At 54.2% G+C, this 18,847-nt stretch overlaps 1 protein-coding gene across 1 annotated transcript in view; it reads right to left on the bottom strand.

Annotated features, from left to right (window-relative positions):
• Positions 1-18,847, bottom strand: part of LOC147668722 (E3 ubiquitin-protein ligase TRIM11-like) — a 193,275-nt gene that overhangs the window by 118,473 nt on the left and 55,955 nt on the right. The window contains exon 2 of the mRNA XM_086948473.1: positions 2,544-2,639. Within this exon, the coding sequence (XP_086804599.1) occupies positions 2,544-2,639 (96 nt within the window). The remainder of the gene's footprint in view (positions 1-2,543; positions 2,640-18,847) is intronic.

The raw sequence follows: 18,847 nt of genomic DNA, 5'->3' as shown, positions 1-18,847 counted from the left end.
TAATTTCTTAGACATACTGCTTCTTGAGCCTCTTCCACTTCTTGTCTTTGCTCCCAAAGTACCCTTTTTCTTTTTTGTACCTAATTCACTGGGACAGTTGCTAATGTCTGAGTTGGGAGTAGATTCGGACCCACTTTCCCCCTCCTCTGTTTCCAACTCACTTAGTTCTGATGAGTCTGTTCCCTCATTAACCGAAAAAAACTCTGGTGAGCCTCCCCTCGCGCTTCTGTCAAGGCTTTTATTATTTCTCCCTGAGTCTTGAACCAGACAGAGCCCGTGCTGTGACCCCTGCTGCTCCGTTAGACTCTGCGTGCTGCCCCAGCTTGCTTCAGTAGTCTTCAGGCGATTATCAGGCAGTTCCGCCTCTACTGCCAAAAGAGCGTCTAGCATTAGCTCGTTATTTATATTTATAGTTATAGTTTGTTTAGGGGCATTACTATTGTCAATGTTACTGACCGGTTCGTATTCCACTGTTGTACCCGCCGCTGACTCCGTCTGCTCACCTCTCACGGCATCTGGAGCTTCTGGTTGCTGCTCCGCGTTCTCCATACCGCCTCCAACGCTGGTTCTCTGTTGCCTAGCAACCGAGGCTTCGCTGCCGCTGCCTGCGTCCTCGCGGTCTGTGGCGTCTGCTTCCGCGTTTGTCTCTTTCTGCTCGCCGGTAACTGTCGGCTGCTGTCCCTTCTGCCGCTGTGTGTCTGCGGGGAGCTCTATGCGGGGGATCGCCAGAGGGATCTTCGTAGTAAACGACTCAGGTAAAGTCGCTTGCCTCTTCTGGTCCCTTCCAATTCCATGCGCTGCATGCGCTCGCTGGGGCTTCCCGTCTGGTGCGTTCTCTTTTACCAATTTGTGCAGTGCTGATCGGGTCTCAGGTCCCGCTTCTACTTTCTTCTCCTGCTGCTTTACTGGCGTAATCTTCATATTACGGCTCGGTAGATCCAACGCTTTCCTTGCAGGGGCTGTCTTTGGGATAGCCCCCTCTCTCATAGCGGCGCCTGAAGATTTACTCGATCCTGGTGCTGCAGGTTTATCTTTATCCGCTTTCAATCTTTGGGACATCTTTGGGAATACTTTCATGCCGTTTAGAAAACCTCTCCAACAGCTAAGCCAGTCTGTCAGTTTCCTCTTTACTACTATTACAGGGGATTCCCACGATCCCCTCAACCAGACCGGGATAAGTACATCAGCTGTATCCAGGGAAGTACGGTCAGTCAGAAACCACATCCCTGGGGTCACCAATACTCCATCATCCTAGGAAGGGAGAGAGTATAGAGTGCGACTTCTCTCTACAGAGTCACGGCGGCCATCTTGCCTCTCCAAGTATAGAACACTAGGCCAATCAGAAGAGGCCAACACTGTGCGATACCTGCCTGGCCGGAGGGGGTGGCTCCGGCCCATCAGTAGCCTCAGAAATGTACACAAGTATAGAACACTAGGCCAATCAGAAGAGGCCAACACTGTGTGATACCTGCCTGGACGGAGGGGGCGGCTCCGGCCCATCAGTAGCCTCAGCAAGTTACACAAGTATAGAACACTAGGCCAATCAGAAGAGGCCAACACTGTGCGATACCTGCCTGGACGGAGGGGGCGGCTCCGGCCCATCAGTAGCCTCAGCAAGTTACCCAAGTATAGAACACTAGGCCAATCAGAAGAGGCCAACACTGTGCGATACCTGCCTGGACGGAGGGGGCGGCTCCAGCCCATCAGTAGCCTCAGCAAGTTACACAAGTATAGAACACTAGGCCAATCAGAAGAGGCCAGCACTGTGTGATACCTGCCTGGACGGAGGGGGCGGCTCCGGCCCATCAGTAGCCTCAGCAAGTTACACAAGTATAGAACACTAGGCCAATCAGAAGAGGCCAACACTGTGCGATACCTGCCTGGACGGAGGGGGCGGCTCCGGCCCATCAGTAGCCTCAGCAAGTTACACAAGTATAGAACACTAGGCCAATCAGAAGAGGCCAACACTGTGCGATACCTGCCTGGCCGGAGGGGGCGGCTCCAGCCCATCAGTAGCCTCAGAAATGTACACAAGTATAGAACACTAGGCCAATCAGAAGAGGCCAACACTGTGCGATACCTGCCTAGGCGGAGGTGCTGTGACTTGTTGCTACCCACATATTTTTAGTGACATTTTGGGACTGTCTAAGCTAATGCAATTTACCAGTAATGGTAATTTCTGCAGAGACTTTGCAACACCTGGTCTAGTGACATGCACGTAGAATGTGCTATTTCTCATATTGTGTGCCCAAGCTCATGTGGCGAAGCTCGCATCATAGACTGTCTGAGTGTGGATCTTGAGCAAGCCTTGTGTTACAAAAGCAGCTTGACTTTGAGCCGTGGAAAGGTACACACATTTGTCTGGTGATTTTATGTCAACTTTGCGAGGGCCTGAAAAGAAAGACATGTGGTATCAAAGTTGGTTTGCACAGTTAGACGTCTGCTCCCAATCAGAGCTGTTTTTTAATAATTGCATTCTGCAGACCCGCCCTAAATGCAAGGCGCTGCAGTTATTTAACAATAACCGCTCAGAATCCTCTCACCTCCCACTCAGCAGATGTCGCTTCCTTCTCGCTTTTCCAATTTTGAAGTGTTGCCAGGGTACCTTTCAGGTTTGGCAGCATGTTCTTAAGAGGAACCTAAAAATAAACACATACAATGTTACAAATGAATGATTCAATGAACGTTCATCAATGATTAATTAATCAGCAAAAACGTGATTGTTCCAATTTCCAATTAACCACACCCTGACACCTCCCAGGATATTACACAGTTCCTGTCAGAGTCCGCCCCTGAACCATGAGGGCCCATGTGCGTAGAACATCAGCATGCCACATTCACCACAACCCCATGGGACTCTTCAGCCGAGCTAGTCATTCTCCCACTGACAGTCATTCAGCTACAGTCAGTCATTCTCTCCCAGTCAGTCATTCTCCCAGTCATTCACCCACTGACAGTCATTCACCCACTGACAGTCATTCACCCACTGACAGTCATTCACCTACAGTCAGTCATTCACCTACAGTCAGTCATTCTCCCACTGACAGTCATTCCCCCGCTGACAGTCATTCCCCCGCTGACAGTCATTCCCCCGCTGACAGTCATTCACCCGCTGACAGTCATTCTCTCGCTGACCGTCATTCTCCTCACTGACCGTCATTCTCCTCACTGACCGTCATTCTCCTCACTGACAGTAATTCACCCCACAGTCATTCCCCCCACTGACAGTCATTCCCCCCACTGACAGTCATTCCCCCCACTGACAGTCATTCCCCCCACTGACAGTCATTCCTCCCACTGACAGTCATTCCCCCCACTGACAGTCATTCCCCCACTGACAGTCATTTCCCCCACTGACAGTCATTCCCCCACAGACAGTCATTCCCCCACAGACAGTCATTCCCCCACAGACAGTCATTACCCCACAGACAGTCATTCCCCCACAGACAGTCAATTCCCCCACAGACAGTCATTCCCCCACAGACAGTTTTTCCCCCACAGACAGTTTTTCCCCCTCTGACAGTCATTCACCTGCTGACAGTCATTCACCCGCTGACAGTCATTCTCCTCACTGACCGTCATTCTCCTCACTGACCGTCATTCTCCTCACTGACAGTCATTCCCCCCACTGACAGTCATTCCCCCCACTGACAGTCATTCCCCCCATTGACAGTCATTCCCCCCACTGACAGTCATTCCCCCCACTGACAGTCATTCCCCCACTGACAGTCATTCCCACACTGACAGTCATTCCCCCACAGACAGTCATTCCCCCACAGACAGTCATTCCCCCACTGACAGTCGTTACCCCACAGACAGTCGTTACCCCACAGACAGTCGTTACCCCACAGACAGTCATTCCCCCACTGACAGTCATTCACCCGCTGACAGTCATTCACCTGCTGACAGTCATTCCCCAGCTGACTGTCATTCACCTGCTGACAGTCATTCACCTACAGTCAGTCATTCTCCCACAGTCATTCTCCCACTGTCAGTCATTCTCCCACTGACAGTCATTCTCCTCACTGACAGTCATTCTCCTCACTGACAGTCATTCTCCTCACTGACAGTCATTCTCCTCACTGACAGTCATTCTCCTCACTGACAGTCATTCTCCTCACTGACAGTCATTCTCCCACTGTCGGTCATTCTCCCACTGACAGTCATTCTCCCACTGACAGTCATTCTCCCACTGACAGTCATTCAGCTACAGTCAGTCATTCTCCCACAGTGATTCTCCCACAGTCAGTCATTCTCCCAGTCATTCACTCACTGACAGTCATTCACCCACTGACAGTCATTCACCCACTGACAGTCATTCACCCACTGACAGTCATTCTCCCACTGACAGTCATTCTCCCACTGACAGTCATTCTCCCACTGTCAGTCATTCTCCCACTGACAGTCATTCTCCTCACTGACAGTCATTCTCCTCACTGACAGTCATTCTCCTCACTGACAGTCATTCTCCTCACTGACAGTCATTCTCCTCACTGTCAGTCATTCTCCCACTGACAGTCATTCTCCCACTGACAGTCATTCTCCTCACTGACAGTCATTCTCCTCACTGACAGTCATTCTCCTCACTGACAGTCATTCTCCTCACTGACAGTCATTCTCCCCACTGACAGTCATTCACCCACTGACAGTCATTCACCCACTGACAGTCATTCACCCACTGACAGTCATTCTCCCACTGACAGTCATTCTCCCACTGACAGTCATTCTCCCACTGACATTTCCCCCACAGACAGTCATTCCCCCACAGACAGTCATTCCCCCACAGACAGTCATTCTCCCACAGTCATTCAACCACTGACAGTCCTACAACCACTGACAGTCATTCAACCACTGTCATTCAACCACAGTCATTCAACCACAGTCATTTAACCACAGGCTTTCTCCCACAGGCTTTCTCCCACAGGCTTTCTCCCACTAACAGTCATTCACCCGCCGACAGTCATTCACCCACCGACAGTCATTCACCCGCCGACAGTCATTCACCCGCCGACAGTCATTCACCCGCCGACAGTCATTCACCCGCCGACAGTCATTCACCCGCCGACAGTCATTCACCCGCTGACAGTCAATCACCCGCTGACAGTCATTCACCCTCTGATAGTCATTCACCCGTGACAGTCATTCACCCGCTGACAGTCATTCAGCTACAGTCAGTCATTCTCCCACAGTGATTCTCCCACAGTCAGTCATTCTCCCAGTCATTCACTCACTGACAGTCATTCACCCACTGACAGTCATTCACCCACTGACAGTCATTCACCCACTGACAGTCATTCTGCCACTGACAGTCATTCTCCCACTGACCGTCATTCTCCCACAGTCAGTCATTCTCCCAGTCACTCACTCACTGACACTCATTCACCCACTGACAGTCATTCGCCCACTGCACCACAGCAGACAAACGGTTAACTTGAAAACCATTCCCCTGAAAGAAACCTGCCTCAAAATACACCTTGTGCTCTTCAGTAGCTCTTTGAGGGGTTCACAGTGCCAGGAGTGTGACCCCACGCTTGTCACATACACCTTGGGCCTCATTTATAAAAAGTGACGCATCACTGAGAGAAAACAGCGATGAGTCACTTTCATTGCGCCCTCCTTGTGACACCGATGATGAGTCATATTTACAGTATGACGCATCATGGTAAGAGTTGGTTAATCACCCGCAAGTGTATCCTGGCTCTGAGCAGGTGGGTGCCTAGCCTGGCCTGTGGTAAGTTGGTTAATCACCTGCGAGGATGTCCTGGCTCTGAGAAGGTGTGCATGCAGGGGCCCTGCTCAAGGCAGGTCTGTTCATCACTCGCGAGAGTATCCTGGATCCGAGCAGATGTGCGTCTAGCCGTGCCTGTGGTAAGTTGATTAATCACCCACTAGTGTATCCTGGATCCGAGCAGATGTGTGTCTAGCCACGCCTGTGGTAAGAGTTGGTTAACCACCTGCGAGGATGTCCTGGCTCTGAGCAGGTGTGCATGCCGGGCCCCGCCCAGGGCAGGTCTGTTCATCACCCGCGAGAGTATCCTGGATCCGAGCAGATGTGTGTCTAGCTGTGCCTGTGGTAAGTTGGTTAATCACCCACAAGTGTCTCCTGGCTCTGAGCAGGTGTGTGCCTAGCCGTGCCTGTGGTAAGTTGGTTAATCACCCGCCAGTGTATCCTGGCTCTGAGCAGGTGTGTGTCTAGCCTGGCCTGTGGTAAGTTGGTTAATCACCCACAAGTGTCTCCTGGCTCTGAGCAGGTGTGTGCCTAGCCACGCCTGTGGTAAGTAAGTTAATCACCCGCGAGTGTATCCTGGATCCGAGCAGATGTGTGTCTAGCCTGGCCTGTGGTAAGTTGGTTAATCACCTGCGAGGATGTCCTGGCTCTGAGCAGGTGTGCATGCCGGGCCCTGCTCAAGGCAGGTCTGTTCATCACTCGCGAGAGTATCCTGGATCCGAGCAGATGTGCGTCTAGCCGTGCCTGTGGTAAGTTGATGAATCACCCGTAAGGGTATCCTGGCTCTGAGCAGGTGTGTGCCTAGCCACGCCTGTGGTAAGTAAGTTAATCACCCGCGAGTGTATCCTGGATCCGAGCAGATGTGTGTCTAGCCTGGCCTGTGGTAAGTTGGTTAATCACCTGCGAGGATGTCCTGGCTCTGAGCAGGTGTGCATGCCGGGCCCTGCCCAGGGCAGGTCTGTTCATCACCCGCGAGCGTATCCTGGATCCGAGCAGAAGTGTGTCTAGCCTGGTCTATGGTAAGATGGTTAATCACCCACAAGTGTCTCCTGGCTCTGAGCAGGTGTGTGCCTAGCCGTGCCTGTGGTAAGTAAGTTAATCACCCGCGAGTGTATCCTGGCTCTGAGCAGGTGTGTGTCTAGCCACGTCTGTGGTAAGTTGATTAATCACCCGTAAGGGTATCCTGGCTCTGAGCAGGTGTGTGCCTAGCCGTACCTGTGGTAAGTTGGTTTATCACCCGCAAGTGTATCCTGGCTCTGAGCAGGTGTGTGCCTAGCCGTACCTGTGGTAAGTAAGTTAATCACCCGCGAGTGTATCCTGGCTCTGAGCAGGTGTGTGCCTAGCCATGCCTGTGGTAAGTAAGTTAATCACCCGCGAGTGTATCCTGGCTCTGAACAGGTGTGTGCCTAGCCACGTCTGTGGTAAGTTGATTAATCACCCGTAAGGGTATCCTGGCTCTGAGCAGGTGTGTGCCTAGCCGTACCTGTGGTAAGTTGGTTTATCACCCGCAAGTGTATCCTGGCTCTGAGCAGGTGTGTGCCTAGCCATACCTGTGGTAAGTTGGTTTATCACCCGCGAGTGTATCCTGGCTCTGAGCAGGTGTGTGCCTAGCCATGCCTGTGGTAAGTAAGTTAATCACCCGCGAGTGTATCCCGGCTCTGAGCAGGTGTGTGCCTAGCCACGCCTGTGGTAAGTTGGTTAATCACCAGCGAGTGTATCCTGGCTCTGAGCAGGTGTGTGCCTAGCCGTGCCTGTGGTAAGTAAGTTAATCACCCGCGAGTGTATCCTGGCTCTGAGCAGGTGTGTGCCTAGCCACGCCTGTGGTAAGTTGGTTAATCACCAGCGAGTGTATCCTGGCTCTGAGCAGGTGTGTGCCTAGCCATGCCTGTGGTAGGTTGGTTAATCACCAGCGAGGATGTCCTGGCTCTGAGCAGGTGTGCATGCCGGGCCCTGCTCAGGGCAGGTCTGTTCATCACCCGCGAGTGTATCCTTGCTCTGAGCAGGTGTGTGCCTAGCCATGCCTGTGGTAAGTTGGTTAATCACCTTCGAGAGTATCCTGGCTCTGAGCAAGTGTGTGCCTAGCCACGCCTGTGATAGGTTGATTAATCACCCGTAAGGGTATCCTGGCTCTGAGCAGGTGTGTGCCTAGCCACGCCTGTGATAGGTTGATTAATCACCCGCGAGTGTATCCTTGCTCTGAGCAGGTGTGTGCCTAGCCACGCCTGTGGTAAGTTGGTTTATCACCCGCGAGTGTATCCTGGCTCTGAGCAGGTGTGTGCCTAGCCACGCCTGTGGTAAGTTGGTTTATCACCCGCGAGTGCATCCTGGCTCTGAGCAGGTGTGCGCCTAGCCTCACCTGTGGTAAGCTGGTTTATCACCCGCGAGTGTATCCTGGCTCTGAGCAGGTGTGTGCCTAGCCGTACCTGTGGTAAGCTGGTTTATCACCCACGAGTGTATCCTGGCTCTGAGCAGGTGTGTGCCTAGCCACGCCTGTGGTAAGTTGGTTTATCACCCGCGAGTGTATCCTGGCTCTGAGCAGGTGGGTGCCTAGCCTCACCTGATGTAAGTTGGTTTATCACCCGTGAGTGTATCCTGGCTCTGAGCAGGTGTGCATGCCGGGCCCTGCTCAGGGCAGGTCTGTTCATCACCCGCGAGTGTATCCTTGCTCTGAGCAGGTGTGTGCCTAGCCATACCTGTGGTAAGTTGGTTAATCACCCGCAAGTGTCTCCTGGCTCTGAGCAGGTGTGGGCCTAGCCGTGCCTGTGGTAAGAGTTGGTTAATCATCTTCGAGTGTATCCTGGCTCTGAGCAAGTGTATGCCTAGCCACGCCTGTGATAAGTTGATTAATCACCCGTAAGGGTATCCTGGCTCTGGGGTGGTGTGTGCCTAGCCACCCTTTGGTAAGTTGGTTAATAATCACCCGCAAGTGTATCCTGGCTCTGAGCAGGTGTGTGCTTAGCCACGCCTATGGTAAGTTGGTTAATCTCCCATGAGTGTATCCTAGGTCTACACAGTCCCATTCTCCCACTGACCGTCATTCTCCCACAGTCAGTCATTCTCCCAGTCACTCACTCACTGACACTCATTCACCCACTGACAGTCATTCGCCCACTGCACCACAGCAGACAAACGGTTAACTTGAAAACCATTCCCCTGAAAGAAACCTGCCTCAAAATACACCTTGTGCTCTTCAGTAGCTCTTTGAGGGGTTCACAGTGCCAGGAGTGTGACCCCACGCTTGTCACATACACCTTGGGCCTCATTTATAAAAAGTGACGCATCACTGCGAGAAAACAGCGATGAGTCACTTTCATTGCGCCCTCCTTGTGACACCGATGATGAGTCATATTTACAGTATGACGCATCATGGTAAGAGTTGGTTAATCACCCGCAAGTGTATCCTGGCTCTGAGCAGGTGGGTGCCTAGCCTGGCCTGTGGTAAGTTGGTTAATCACCTGCGAGGATGTCCTGGCTCTGAGAAGGTGTGCATGCAGGGGCCCTGCTCAAGGCAGGTCTGTTCATCACTCGCGAGAGTATCCTGGATCCGAGCAGATGTGCGTCTAGCCGTGCCTGTGGTAAGTTGATTAATCACCCACTAGTGTATCCTGGATCCGAGCAGATGTGTGTCTAGCCACGCCTGTGGTAAGAGTTGGTTAATCACCTGCGAGGATGTCCTGGCTCTGAGCAGGTGTGCATGCCGGGCCCCGCCCAGGGCAGGTCTGTTCATCACCCGCGAGAGTATCCTGGATCCGAGCAGATGTGTGTCTAGCTGTGCCTGTGGTAAGTTGGTTAATCACCCACAAGTGTCTCCTGGCTCTGAGCAGGTGTGTGCCTAGCCGTGCCTGTGGTAAGTAAGTTAATCACCCGCGAGTGTATCCTGGATCCGAGCAGATGTGTGTCTAGCCACGCCTGTGGTAAGTTGGTTAATCACCCGCGAGTGTATCCTGGCTCTGAGCAGGTGTGTGTCTAGCCTGGCCTGTGGTAAGTTGGTTAATCACCCACAAGTGTCTCCTGGCTCTGAGCAGGTGTGTGCCTAGCCACGCCTGTGGTAAGTAAGTTAATCACCCGCGAGTGTATCCTGGATCCGAGCAGATGTGTGTCTAGCCTGGCCTGTGGTAAGTTGGTTAATCACCTGCGAGGATGTCCTGGCTCTGAGCAGGTGTGCATGCCGGGCCCTGCTCAAGGCAGGTCTGTTCATCACTCGCGAGAGTATCCTGGATCCGAGCAGATGTGCGTCTAGCAGTGCCTGTGGTAAGTTGATGAATCACCCGTAAGGGTATCCTGGCTCTGAGCAGGTGTGTGCCTAGCCACGCCTGTGGTAAGTAAGTTAATCACCCGCGAGTGTATCCTGGATCCGAGCAGATGTGTGTCTAGCCTGGCCTGTGGTAAGTTGGTTAATCACCTGCGAGGATGTCCTGGCTCTGAGCAGGTGTGCATGCCGGGCCCTGCCCAGGGCAGGTCTGTTCATCACCCGCGAGCGTATCCTGGATCCGAGCAGAAGTGTGTCTAGCCTGGTCTATGGTAAGATGGTTAATCACCCACAAGTGTCTCCTGGCTCTGAGCAGGTGTGTGCCTAGCCGTGCCTGTGGTAAGTAAGTTAATCACCCGCGAGTGTATCCTGGCTCTGAGCAGGTGTGTGCCTAGCCACGTCTGTGGTAAGTTGATTAATCACCCGTAAGGGTATCCTGGCTCTGAGCAGGTGTGTGCCTAGCCGTACCTGTGGTAAGTTGGTTTATCACCCGCAAGTGTATCCTGGCTCTGAGCAGGTGTGTGCCTAGCCGTACCTGTGGTAAGTAAGTTAATCACCCGCGAGTGTATCCTGGCTCTGAGCAGGTGTGTGCCTAGCCATGCCTGTGGTAAGTAAGTTAATCACCCGCGAGTGTATCCTGGCTCTGAACAGGTGTGTGCCTAGCCACGTCTGTGGTAAGTTGATTAATCACCCGTAAGGGTATCCTGGCTCTGAGCAGGTGTGTGCCTAGCCGTACCTGTGGTAAATTGGTTTATCACCCGCAAGTGTATCCTGGCTCTGAGCAGGTGTGTGCCTAGCCGTACCTGTGGTAAGTTGGTTTATCACCCGCGAGTGTATCCTGGCTCTGAGCAGGTGTTTGCCTAGCCATGCCTGTGGTAAGCAAGTTAATCACCCGCGAGTGTATCCTGGCTCTGAGCAGGTGTGTGCCTAGCCACGCCTGTGGTAAGTTGGTTAATCACCAGCGAGTGTATCCTGGCTCTGAGCAGGTGTGTGCCTAGCCGTGCCTGTGGTAAGTAAGTTAATCACCCGCGAGTGTATCCTGGCTCTGAGCAGGTGTGTGCCTAGCCACGCCTGTGGTAAGTTGGTTAATCACCAGCGAGTGTATCCTGGCTCTGAGCAGGTGTGTGCCTAGCCATGCCTGTGGTAGGTTGGTTAATCACCAGCGAGGATGTCCTGGCTCTGAGCAGGTGTGCATGCCGGGCCCTGCTCAGGGCAGGTCTGTTCATCACCCGCGAGTGTATCCTTGCTCTGAGCAGGTGTGTGCCTAGCCATGCCTGTGGTAAGTTGGTTAATCACCTTCGAGAGTATCCTGGCTCTGAGCAAGTGTGTGCCTAGCCACGCCTGTGATAGGTTGATTAATCACCCGTAAGGGTATCCTGGCTCTGAGCAGGTGTGTGCCTAGCCACGCCTGTGGTAAGTTGGTTTATCACCCGCGAGTGCATCCTGGCTCTGAGCAGGTGTGCGCCTAGCCTCACCTGTGGTAAGCTGGTTTATCACCCGCGAGTGTACCCTGGCTCTGAGCAGGTGTGTGCCTAGCCACGTCTGTGGTAAGTTGGTTAATCACCCGTAAGGGTATCCTGGCTCTGAGCAGGTGTGTGCCTAGCCGTACCTGTGGTAAGCTGGTTTATCACCCACGAGTGTATCCTGGCTCTGAGCAGGTGGGTGCCTAGCCTCACCTGATGTAAGTTGGTTTATCACCCGCGAGTGTATCCTGGCTCTGAGCAGGTGGGTGCCTAGCCTCACCTGATGTAAGTTGGTTTATCACCCGTGAGTGTATCCTGGCTCTGAGCAGGTGGGTGCCTAGCCACGCCTGTGGTAAGTTGGTTAATCACCCGCAAGTGTCTCCTGGCTCTGAGCAGGTGTGGGCCTAGCCGTGCCTGTGGTAAGAGTTGGTTAATCACCTTCGAGTGTATCCTGGCTCTGAGCAAGTGTGTGCCTAGCCACGCCTGTGATAAGTTGATTAATCACCCGTAAGGGTATCCTGGCTCTGGGGTGGTGTGTGCCTAGCCACGCCTTTGGTAAGTTGGTTAATAATCACCCGCAAGTGTATCCTGGCTCTGAGCAGGTGTGTGCTTAGCCACGCCTATGGTAAGTTGGTTAATCTCCCGTGAGTGTATCCTAGGTCTACACAGGTGTGTGCCTAGTCACGCCTGTGGTAAGTTGGTTAATTACCCACGATGGTATCCTCAATCAGGCGTTTGTTAAGGTGACTACTGACCTGTAAGGGTCTCAAGGCACTGGGGGGAGGCCCTTTCTCTGCGTGACTCTCCAGATGGACCTGCTGGCAGCCACGCAATGCCCCTGAGCCCCCAAGACACACTCTGCGCCACTGGCACGGTCCACAGCGCCCAGATAATAGCGTCACCTGACGAGATTTTATCGAGACACTGCCTACCTGCGCATGCTCAGTGAGAGCTGAAGCACTTCATTTTTGTTCAACCAATAACGCTGATTCACACATACAACATGAATAACTGCCTTGGTTCCTATGGGAAAAAAAGCTTTTGCAATGAAATAGGACTCACTTTTTCTGTAAATAACACGTCTGTACAGTGTAACACTCGTAGTAAAGGGGCCAGTAGGCACGGAAGGATACAAATGACGACATGACATAATAAGGCGGGACTAACAAGCCTCATTATCAATCAGAAGACAGAATTTAAGATGGACAAACACAGAAGCCAATGAATAATATGGGTGCAGAGTGAGGGAAGCTTGACTTCCTATATTGGTCTACTGCATGCCTCGCAGAGCGAACAGCACATGCACGCTGCCACTAAAGCTCGAACTAAAAAGGATCCAACACCACGTTAGAGAAATACAGCACAATTTAATAAGTAAAACAAGGCCGAAATGACAAACATCCAGTCAGTAGAATCACAGTTATGATTTTTTAAGAATTAACTGCAATACAAAACGTAAAAGCATAAAGTGCCAATGCAGCTAGCTAGTCGTGCTAGACCAAATCAAATTCAAAAGTTCAGACTGACTGCGATGGAGCACGGGTCGGATACAGTCCTAGATGAGTCCTGCTGAAGGCTTACCATCTCAAGTTTTGTGCCAAGAATCCCATTTGCATTGGACAGGGTCGTGGGGATCAAGGAGAGAGTTGCTGGCGGTGATTGGCGTGGTGGGAAGAGCAGGCTGGGTGTCGCAGACGGGCTGGTTGAAGTGCTGTGTTGGCTTTCTTGCAAAGTGATCGAAGCTTGCTGTACGAGGACACTGGTTGGAGGTGGCTTGTGCTGAATTTCAGTGTGAGCAGCGCAGTTCCAGTATGTATGGGATCATCGGGAAGAGCGGAAAAGCTTGATTTAAGAGACTGTTGAGTGACAGGGGTCCAGGATCTGAGGAGTACCATTTGGAAGGTCAGGAACTCGCTGAAGACGGGTCCAGGAGCTCTTGGGTAGCCTATGTCCCATGGTTCAGATCAGGAGGCTAGCAGACTAGCCCTTTGAGTCACTCTGGGGTCCTGGGTCCAGGTGGAGTTGCAGGTTCAGTTCTTCTTCCCCAGACAACGGGTCAGCACAGTAGGGCAGCAGTTCCTTGTGAATCACCAGTCCAGCTGAGTGGCAGCCCTCAGAGCAAGGCAGCAGTACTTTGTTCCGGGCAGAGTATCCACAGGTCTTGAAGTGTACCGAAGTGGTTGTGTCTGAGGTTCCTCTTTTATACCGGATATCCTGGTTCTAGAAGGTGAGAGAAGCTTCTAGACACTGTCTTTGAAGTGCATGGAATTCAATAACTCCCTACACTTCCTCCAGACTGGCTGAAGTGACAATGCAGGGCCCTTAGGGAGACAGCCTACTCAGGTGTAAGTGAGGTTGGCCCCAGCTCCTCCCTCCCATCTTGCCAGTGATGGCCCATCCAGTCATACCTAAGCTCCAATTAGGTGTGGCTGTTTAGGAGGAATGCACAAAGTTGGGCTGCCAAACTACACCCTATAACGTGACCAGAGACAGGCCCCAAGCACCACATGGGTAAGGCAAGAAAATGCTGAATTCCTAAAGGGGCATTTTCAAAACTGTATTTCAATTCCAACTTCACCTTAAGTTAGTATTTTACCTTAGACTTACAGAGACAACAAACATGAAATGGTAATCCCTTCCTGTTTAGAAATTTGGGGCTAGATGTAGGTAATTCCCATTTACAGGCTCTTAAATACCGAATTTTACCGATTCGGTATTTAAGAGTCTGTAAATGGGAAGGGGGCAGATGTAGGTAATTCCGAAATCAGGAATACCGAATCTGTAAGATTTGGTATTTACCGATTCCGTAAATACCGAATCGGTATTGCCCATTGATTCCTATGGGCCTTGAAGCGCATAGGAATCAATGGGCAATACCGATTTGGTATTTACTGAATCGGTAAATACCGAATCCTGCAAGGGTGCCGGGGGTGTCACTTTGACACCCTCTAGCACCCCAAGTACAGGCTTGTGTGACATGTGGCACACATACATGCTCTAAGGGCATGTCTGTGTGTCACATTGCACAGGTGTGCATGCACAGATGTGCATGCACACCTGAATTCGGTATTTTACCACACAATAGGATTGTGTGGTAAAATACAGACTCTTAAGGGCCTGTGGCACTGTAAACTGTGCCACCTACATTTGGAATTACAGAATTGGTATATTTACCCATTCGGTAATTTACCGAATGGGTAAATATACAGATTCTGTAATTTTCATCCCCCTACATCTGAAAACCCTAATACCGGTCGGAACGGGCGAAATCGGCCGTTTCCAACCGGTATTAGGGCTCCTACATCTGGTCCTAAATGTATAAAATATAACAAGGCAACTCCAATGTTAATCTATGGGAGCAATAGGCCTTACAAGTAGTGAAACAAACGTAAGAGTTTTCTACTACCCGAACATGTAAAACCTCAAAGTGCCTGGGAGCAAAGAGAGAGCACAGGGACCAGCAGGCCTTGGGAGCAGGGAGAGCACAGGGTGCAACATGCCAGGGGAGGAGAGAGAGCAAAGAGGGCAGTAGGCCTGGGCAGTAGGGAGAGAGCACAGGGATCAGCAGGCCTGGGGGGGGGGGGGAGAGAGGGAGAGCGAGCGAGCACAGGGTCTGAGGAGCAGAGTGAGCAGCAGGCCTGGGAGCAGAGAGAGAACAGGGAGCAGGAGGTCTGGGGAGTAGGGGGAAGAGCACAGGGACCGGCAGGCCTGAAGAGCAGAAGGTTAACAAGGAGCAGCAGGCATGGGGAGCAGGGGGAGCAGCAGGACTGGGAAGTAGAGAGAGAACAGGGAGCAGGAGGCCTGGGAAGCAGAGAGAGACCAGGGAGCTGCAGGCCTGGGAGCAGAGGGAGTACAGGGACCAGCTGGCTGGAGAGCAGAGAGAGAACAGGGAGCAGCAGGTCTGGGGAGCAGAGAAGGCAAAGCGAGCAACAGGCCTGGGGAGCAGAAAGAGAACAGGGAGCAGCTGGCCTGGGGAGCAGAGAGAGAACAGGGAGCAGCAGGCCTGGGGAGCAGAAAGAGAACAGGGAGCAGCAGGCCTGGGGAGCAGAGAGAGAACAGCGCGCAGCAGGCCTGTGGAGCAAAGAGGGCAGAGGGAGCAGCAGGCCTGGGAAGCAGAGAGAGAACAGGGACCAGCAGGTCTGAGCAGCAGAGAGGGCAGAGGGAGCAGCAGGCCTGGGGAGCAGAGGGAGCAGCAGGCCTGGGGAGCAGAGAGAGAGCAGGGAGCAGCGGGCCTGGGGAGCAGAGAGAGCAGAGAGACCAGCAGTCCTGGGGAGCAGAGAGAGCACAGGGACCAACAGGCCTGGGGAGCAGAGAGAGCACAGGGACCAACAGGCCTGCGGAGCAGAGAGAGCACAGGGACCAACAGGCCTGGGGAGCAGGGAGAGAACGGGGAGTAGCAGGGCTGGGGAGTAGCAGGGCTGAGGAGCAGAAGGGCAGAGGGAGCAGCAGGGCTGGGGATCAGAGAGAGGACAGGGAGCAGCAGGCATGGGGAGCAGAGAGAGAACAGGGAGCAGCAGGCCTGGGGAGCAGAGAGAGAACAGGGACCAGCAGGTCTGAGCAGCAGAGAGGGCAGAGGGAGCAGCAGGCCTGGGGGAGTAGAGAGAGAACAGGGGGCAGCAGGCCTGGGGAGTAGAGAGAGAACAGGGGGCAGCAGGCCTGGGAAGCAGGGAGAACACAGAGACCAGCAGGCCTGGGGAGCAGAGGGAGCAGAGGGAGCGGCAGGCTTGGGGAGCAGAGAGGGCAGAGGGAACAGCATGCCTGGAGAGCAGAAGGAGAACAGGGAGCAGCAGGCCTGGAGAGCAGAAAGAGCAGAGGGAGCAGCAGGCCTGGGGAGCAGAGAGGAAAGAGGGAGCAGCAGGCCCGAGGAGCAGAGCAGAGAGAGAGAACAGGGAGCAGCAGGACTGGGGAGCAGAGAGAGAACAGGGAGCAGCAAGCCTGGGGAGCAGAGAGAGAACAGAGAGCAGCAAGCCTGGGGAGCAGAGAAGGTAAAGGGAGCAGCAGGTCTGAGCAGCAGAAGGAGAACAGGGAGCAGCAGGCCTGGGGAGCAGAGAGAGAGAACAGGGAGCAGCAAGCCTGGGGAGCAGAGAGAGAGAGAACAGGGAGCAGTAGGCCTGGGGAGCAGAGAGAGAGAAGAGGTAGCAGCAAGCCTGGGGAGCAGAGAGAGAGAGAACAGGGTGCAGTAGGCCTGGGGAGCAGAGAGAGAACAGCGATCAGCAAGCCTAGGGAGCAGAGAGAGAACAGGGAACAGCAGGCCTGGGGAGCAGAGGAGGCAAAGGGAGCAACAGGCCTGGGGAGGGGAGAGAGAGAGAGAACAGGGAGCAGTAGGTCTGAGCAGCAGAGGGAGCAGCAGGCCTGGAGAGCGGAAGGAGAACAGGGAGCAGCAGGCCTGGGGAGCCGAGGGAGCAGCAGGCCTGGGGAGGAGAGAGAGAACAGGGAGCAGCAGCCTGGGGTGCAGAGAGGGCAGAGGGAGCAACAGGCCTGGGGAGGAGAGAGAGAACAGGGAGCAGCAGATATGAGCAGCAGAGAGGGCAGAGGGAGCTGCAGGCCTGGGGAGCAAAGAGAGAACAGGGAGCAGCGGGCCTGGGGAGCAGAGAGAGCACCGGGACCAGCAGGCCTGGGGAGCAGAGAGAGCACAGGGACCAACAGGCCTGGGGAGCAGAGAGAGCACAGGGAGCAGCAGGCCTGGGGAGCAGAGAGAGCACAGGGAGAAGCAGGCCTGGGGAGCAGAGAGAGAAGAGGGACCAGCAGGTCTGAGCAGCAGAAGGTTAGAGGAAGCCGCAGGCATGGGGAGCAAAGAGGTCAGAGGGAGCAGCAGGCCTGAGAGCAGAGAAAGCAGAGGGAGCAGCAGGGCTGGGGAGCAGAGAAAGAACAGGGAGCAACAGGCCTAGGGAGCAGAGAGAGCACAGGGAGCAGCAGGCCTGGGGAGCAGGGAGAGAACAGGGAGTAGCAGACCTGGGGAGCAGGGAGAGAGCAGGGAGCAGCAGGCCTGGGGAGCAGAGAGAGCACAGGGAGCAACAGGCCTGGGGAGCAGAGAGAGCACAGGGAGCAGCAGGCCTGGGGAGCAGGGAGAGAACAGGGAGTAGCAGACCTGGGGAGCAGGGAGAGAGCAGGGAGCAGCAGGACTGAGGAACAGAAGGGCAGAGGGAGCAACAGGGCTGGGGAGCAGAGAGAGAACAGGGAGCAGCAGGCCTGGGGAGAAAAGATATAACAGGGAGAAGCAGGCCTGAGGAGTAGAGAGAGAACAGCGAGCAGTAGGCCTGTGAGCAGAGAGAGAACATGGAGCAGCAGGCCTGGGGAGCAGAGAGAGAAGAGGGACCAGCAGGTCTGAGCAGCAGAAGGTTAGAGGAAGCCGCAGGCATGGGGAGCAAAGAGGTCAGAGGGAGCAGCAGGCCTGAGAGCAGAGAAAGCAGAGGGAGCAGCAGGGCTGGGGAGCAGAGAAAGAACAGGGAGCAGCAGTCCTGGGGAGGAGAGAGGGCAGAGGGAGCAGCAGGCCTGGGGAGCAGAGAGAGAAGAGGGACCAGCAGGTCTGAGCAGCAGAAGGTTAGAGGAAGCCGCAGGCATGGGGAGCAAAGAGGTCAGAGGGAGCAGCAGGCCTGAGAGCAGAGAAAGCAGAGGGAGCAGCAGGGCTGGGGAGCAGAGAAAGAACAGGGAGCAGCAGTCCTGCGGAGGAGAGAGGGCAGAGGGAGCAGCAGGCCTGGGGAGCAGAGAGAGAGAACAGGGTGCAGAAGGCCTGGGGAGCAGATAGAGAACAGGGAGCAGCAGGCTGGAGAGCAGAGGAGGTAAAGGGAACAACATGCCTGGGGAGGAGAGAGAGAGAACCAGGAGCAGCAGGTCTGAGCAGCAGAGAGGGCAGAGGGAGCAGCAGGCCTGGGGAGCAGTCAGAGAGAGAGAACAAGGAGCAGTAGGCCTAGGGAGCACAGAGAGAGAACAGGGAGCAGCAAGCCTGGGGAGCAGAGAGAGAGAGAGAACAGGGAGCAGCAGGCCTGGGGAGCAGAGAGAGAACAGGGAACAGCAGGCCTGGGGAGCAGAGAGAGAACAGGGACCAGCAGGTCTGAGCAGCAGAGAGGGCAGAGGGAGCAGCAGGCCTGGAGAGCAGGAGGAGAACAGTGAGCAGCAGGCCTGGGGAGCAGAGGGAGCAGCAAGCCTGAGGAGCAGAGGGAGCAGAAGGCCTGGAGAGCAGAAGCAGAACAGGGAGCAGCAGGCCTGGGGAGCAGAGAGAGCAGAGGGAGCAGCAGGGCTGGGGAGCAGAGAGAGAAAAGGGAGCAGCAGCCTGGGGAGGAGAGAGAGAACAGGGAGCAGCAGGTCTGAGCAGCAGAGAGGGCAGAGGGAGCAGCAGGCGTGGGGAGCAGCGAGGGCAGAGGGAGCAGCGGTCCTGGAGAGCAGAAGGAGAACAGGGAGCAGCAGGCC

Source organism: Lissotriton vulgaris, unplaced genomic scaffold, assembly GCF_964263255.1.
Source record: "Lissotriton vulgaris unplaced genomic scaffold, aLisVul1.2 SCAFFOLD_494, whole genome shotgun sequence".
NCBI classification, from domain to species: Eukaryota; Metazoa; Chordata; class Amphibia; order Caudata; family Salamandridae; genus Lissotriton; species Lissotriton vulgaris.
Note: the sequence above shows the minus strand (reverse complement) of the source record. Positions and strands in the feature narration are given on the sequence as shown.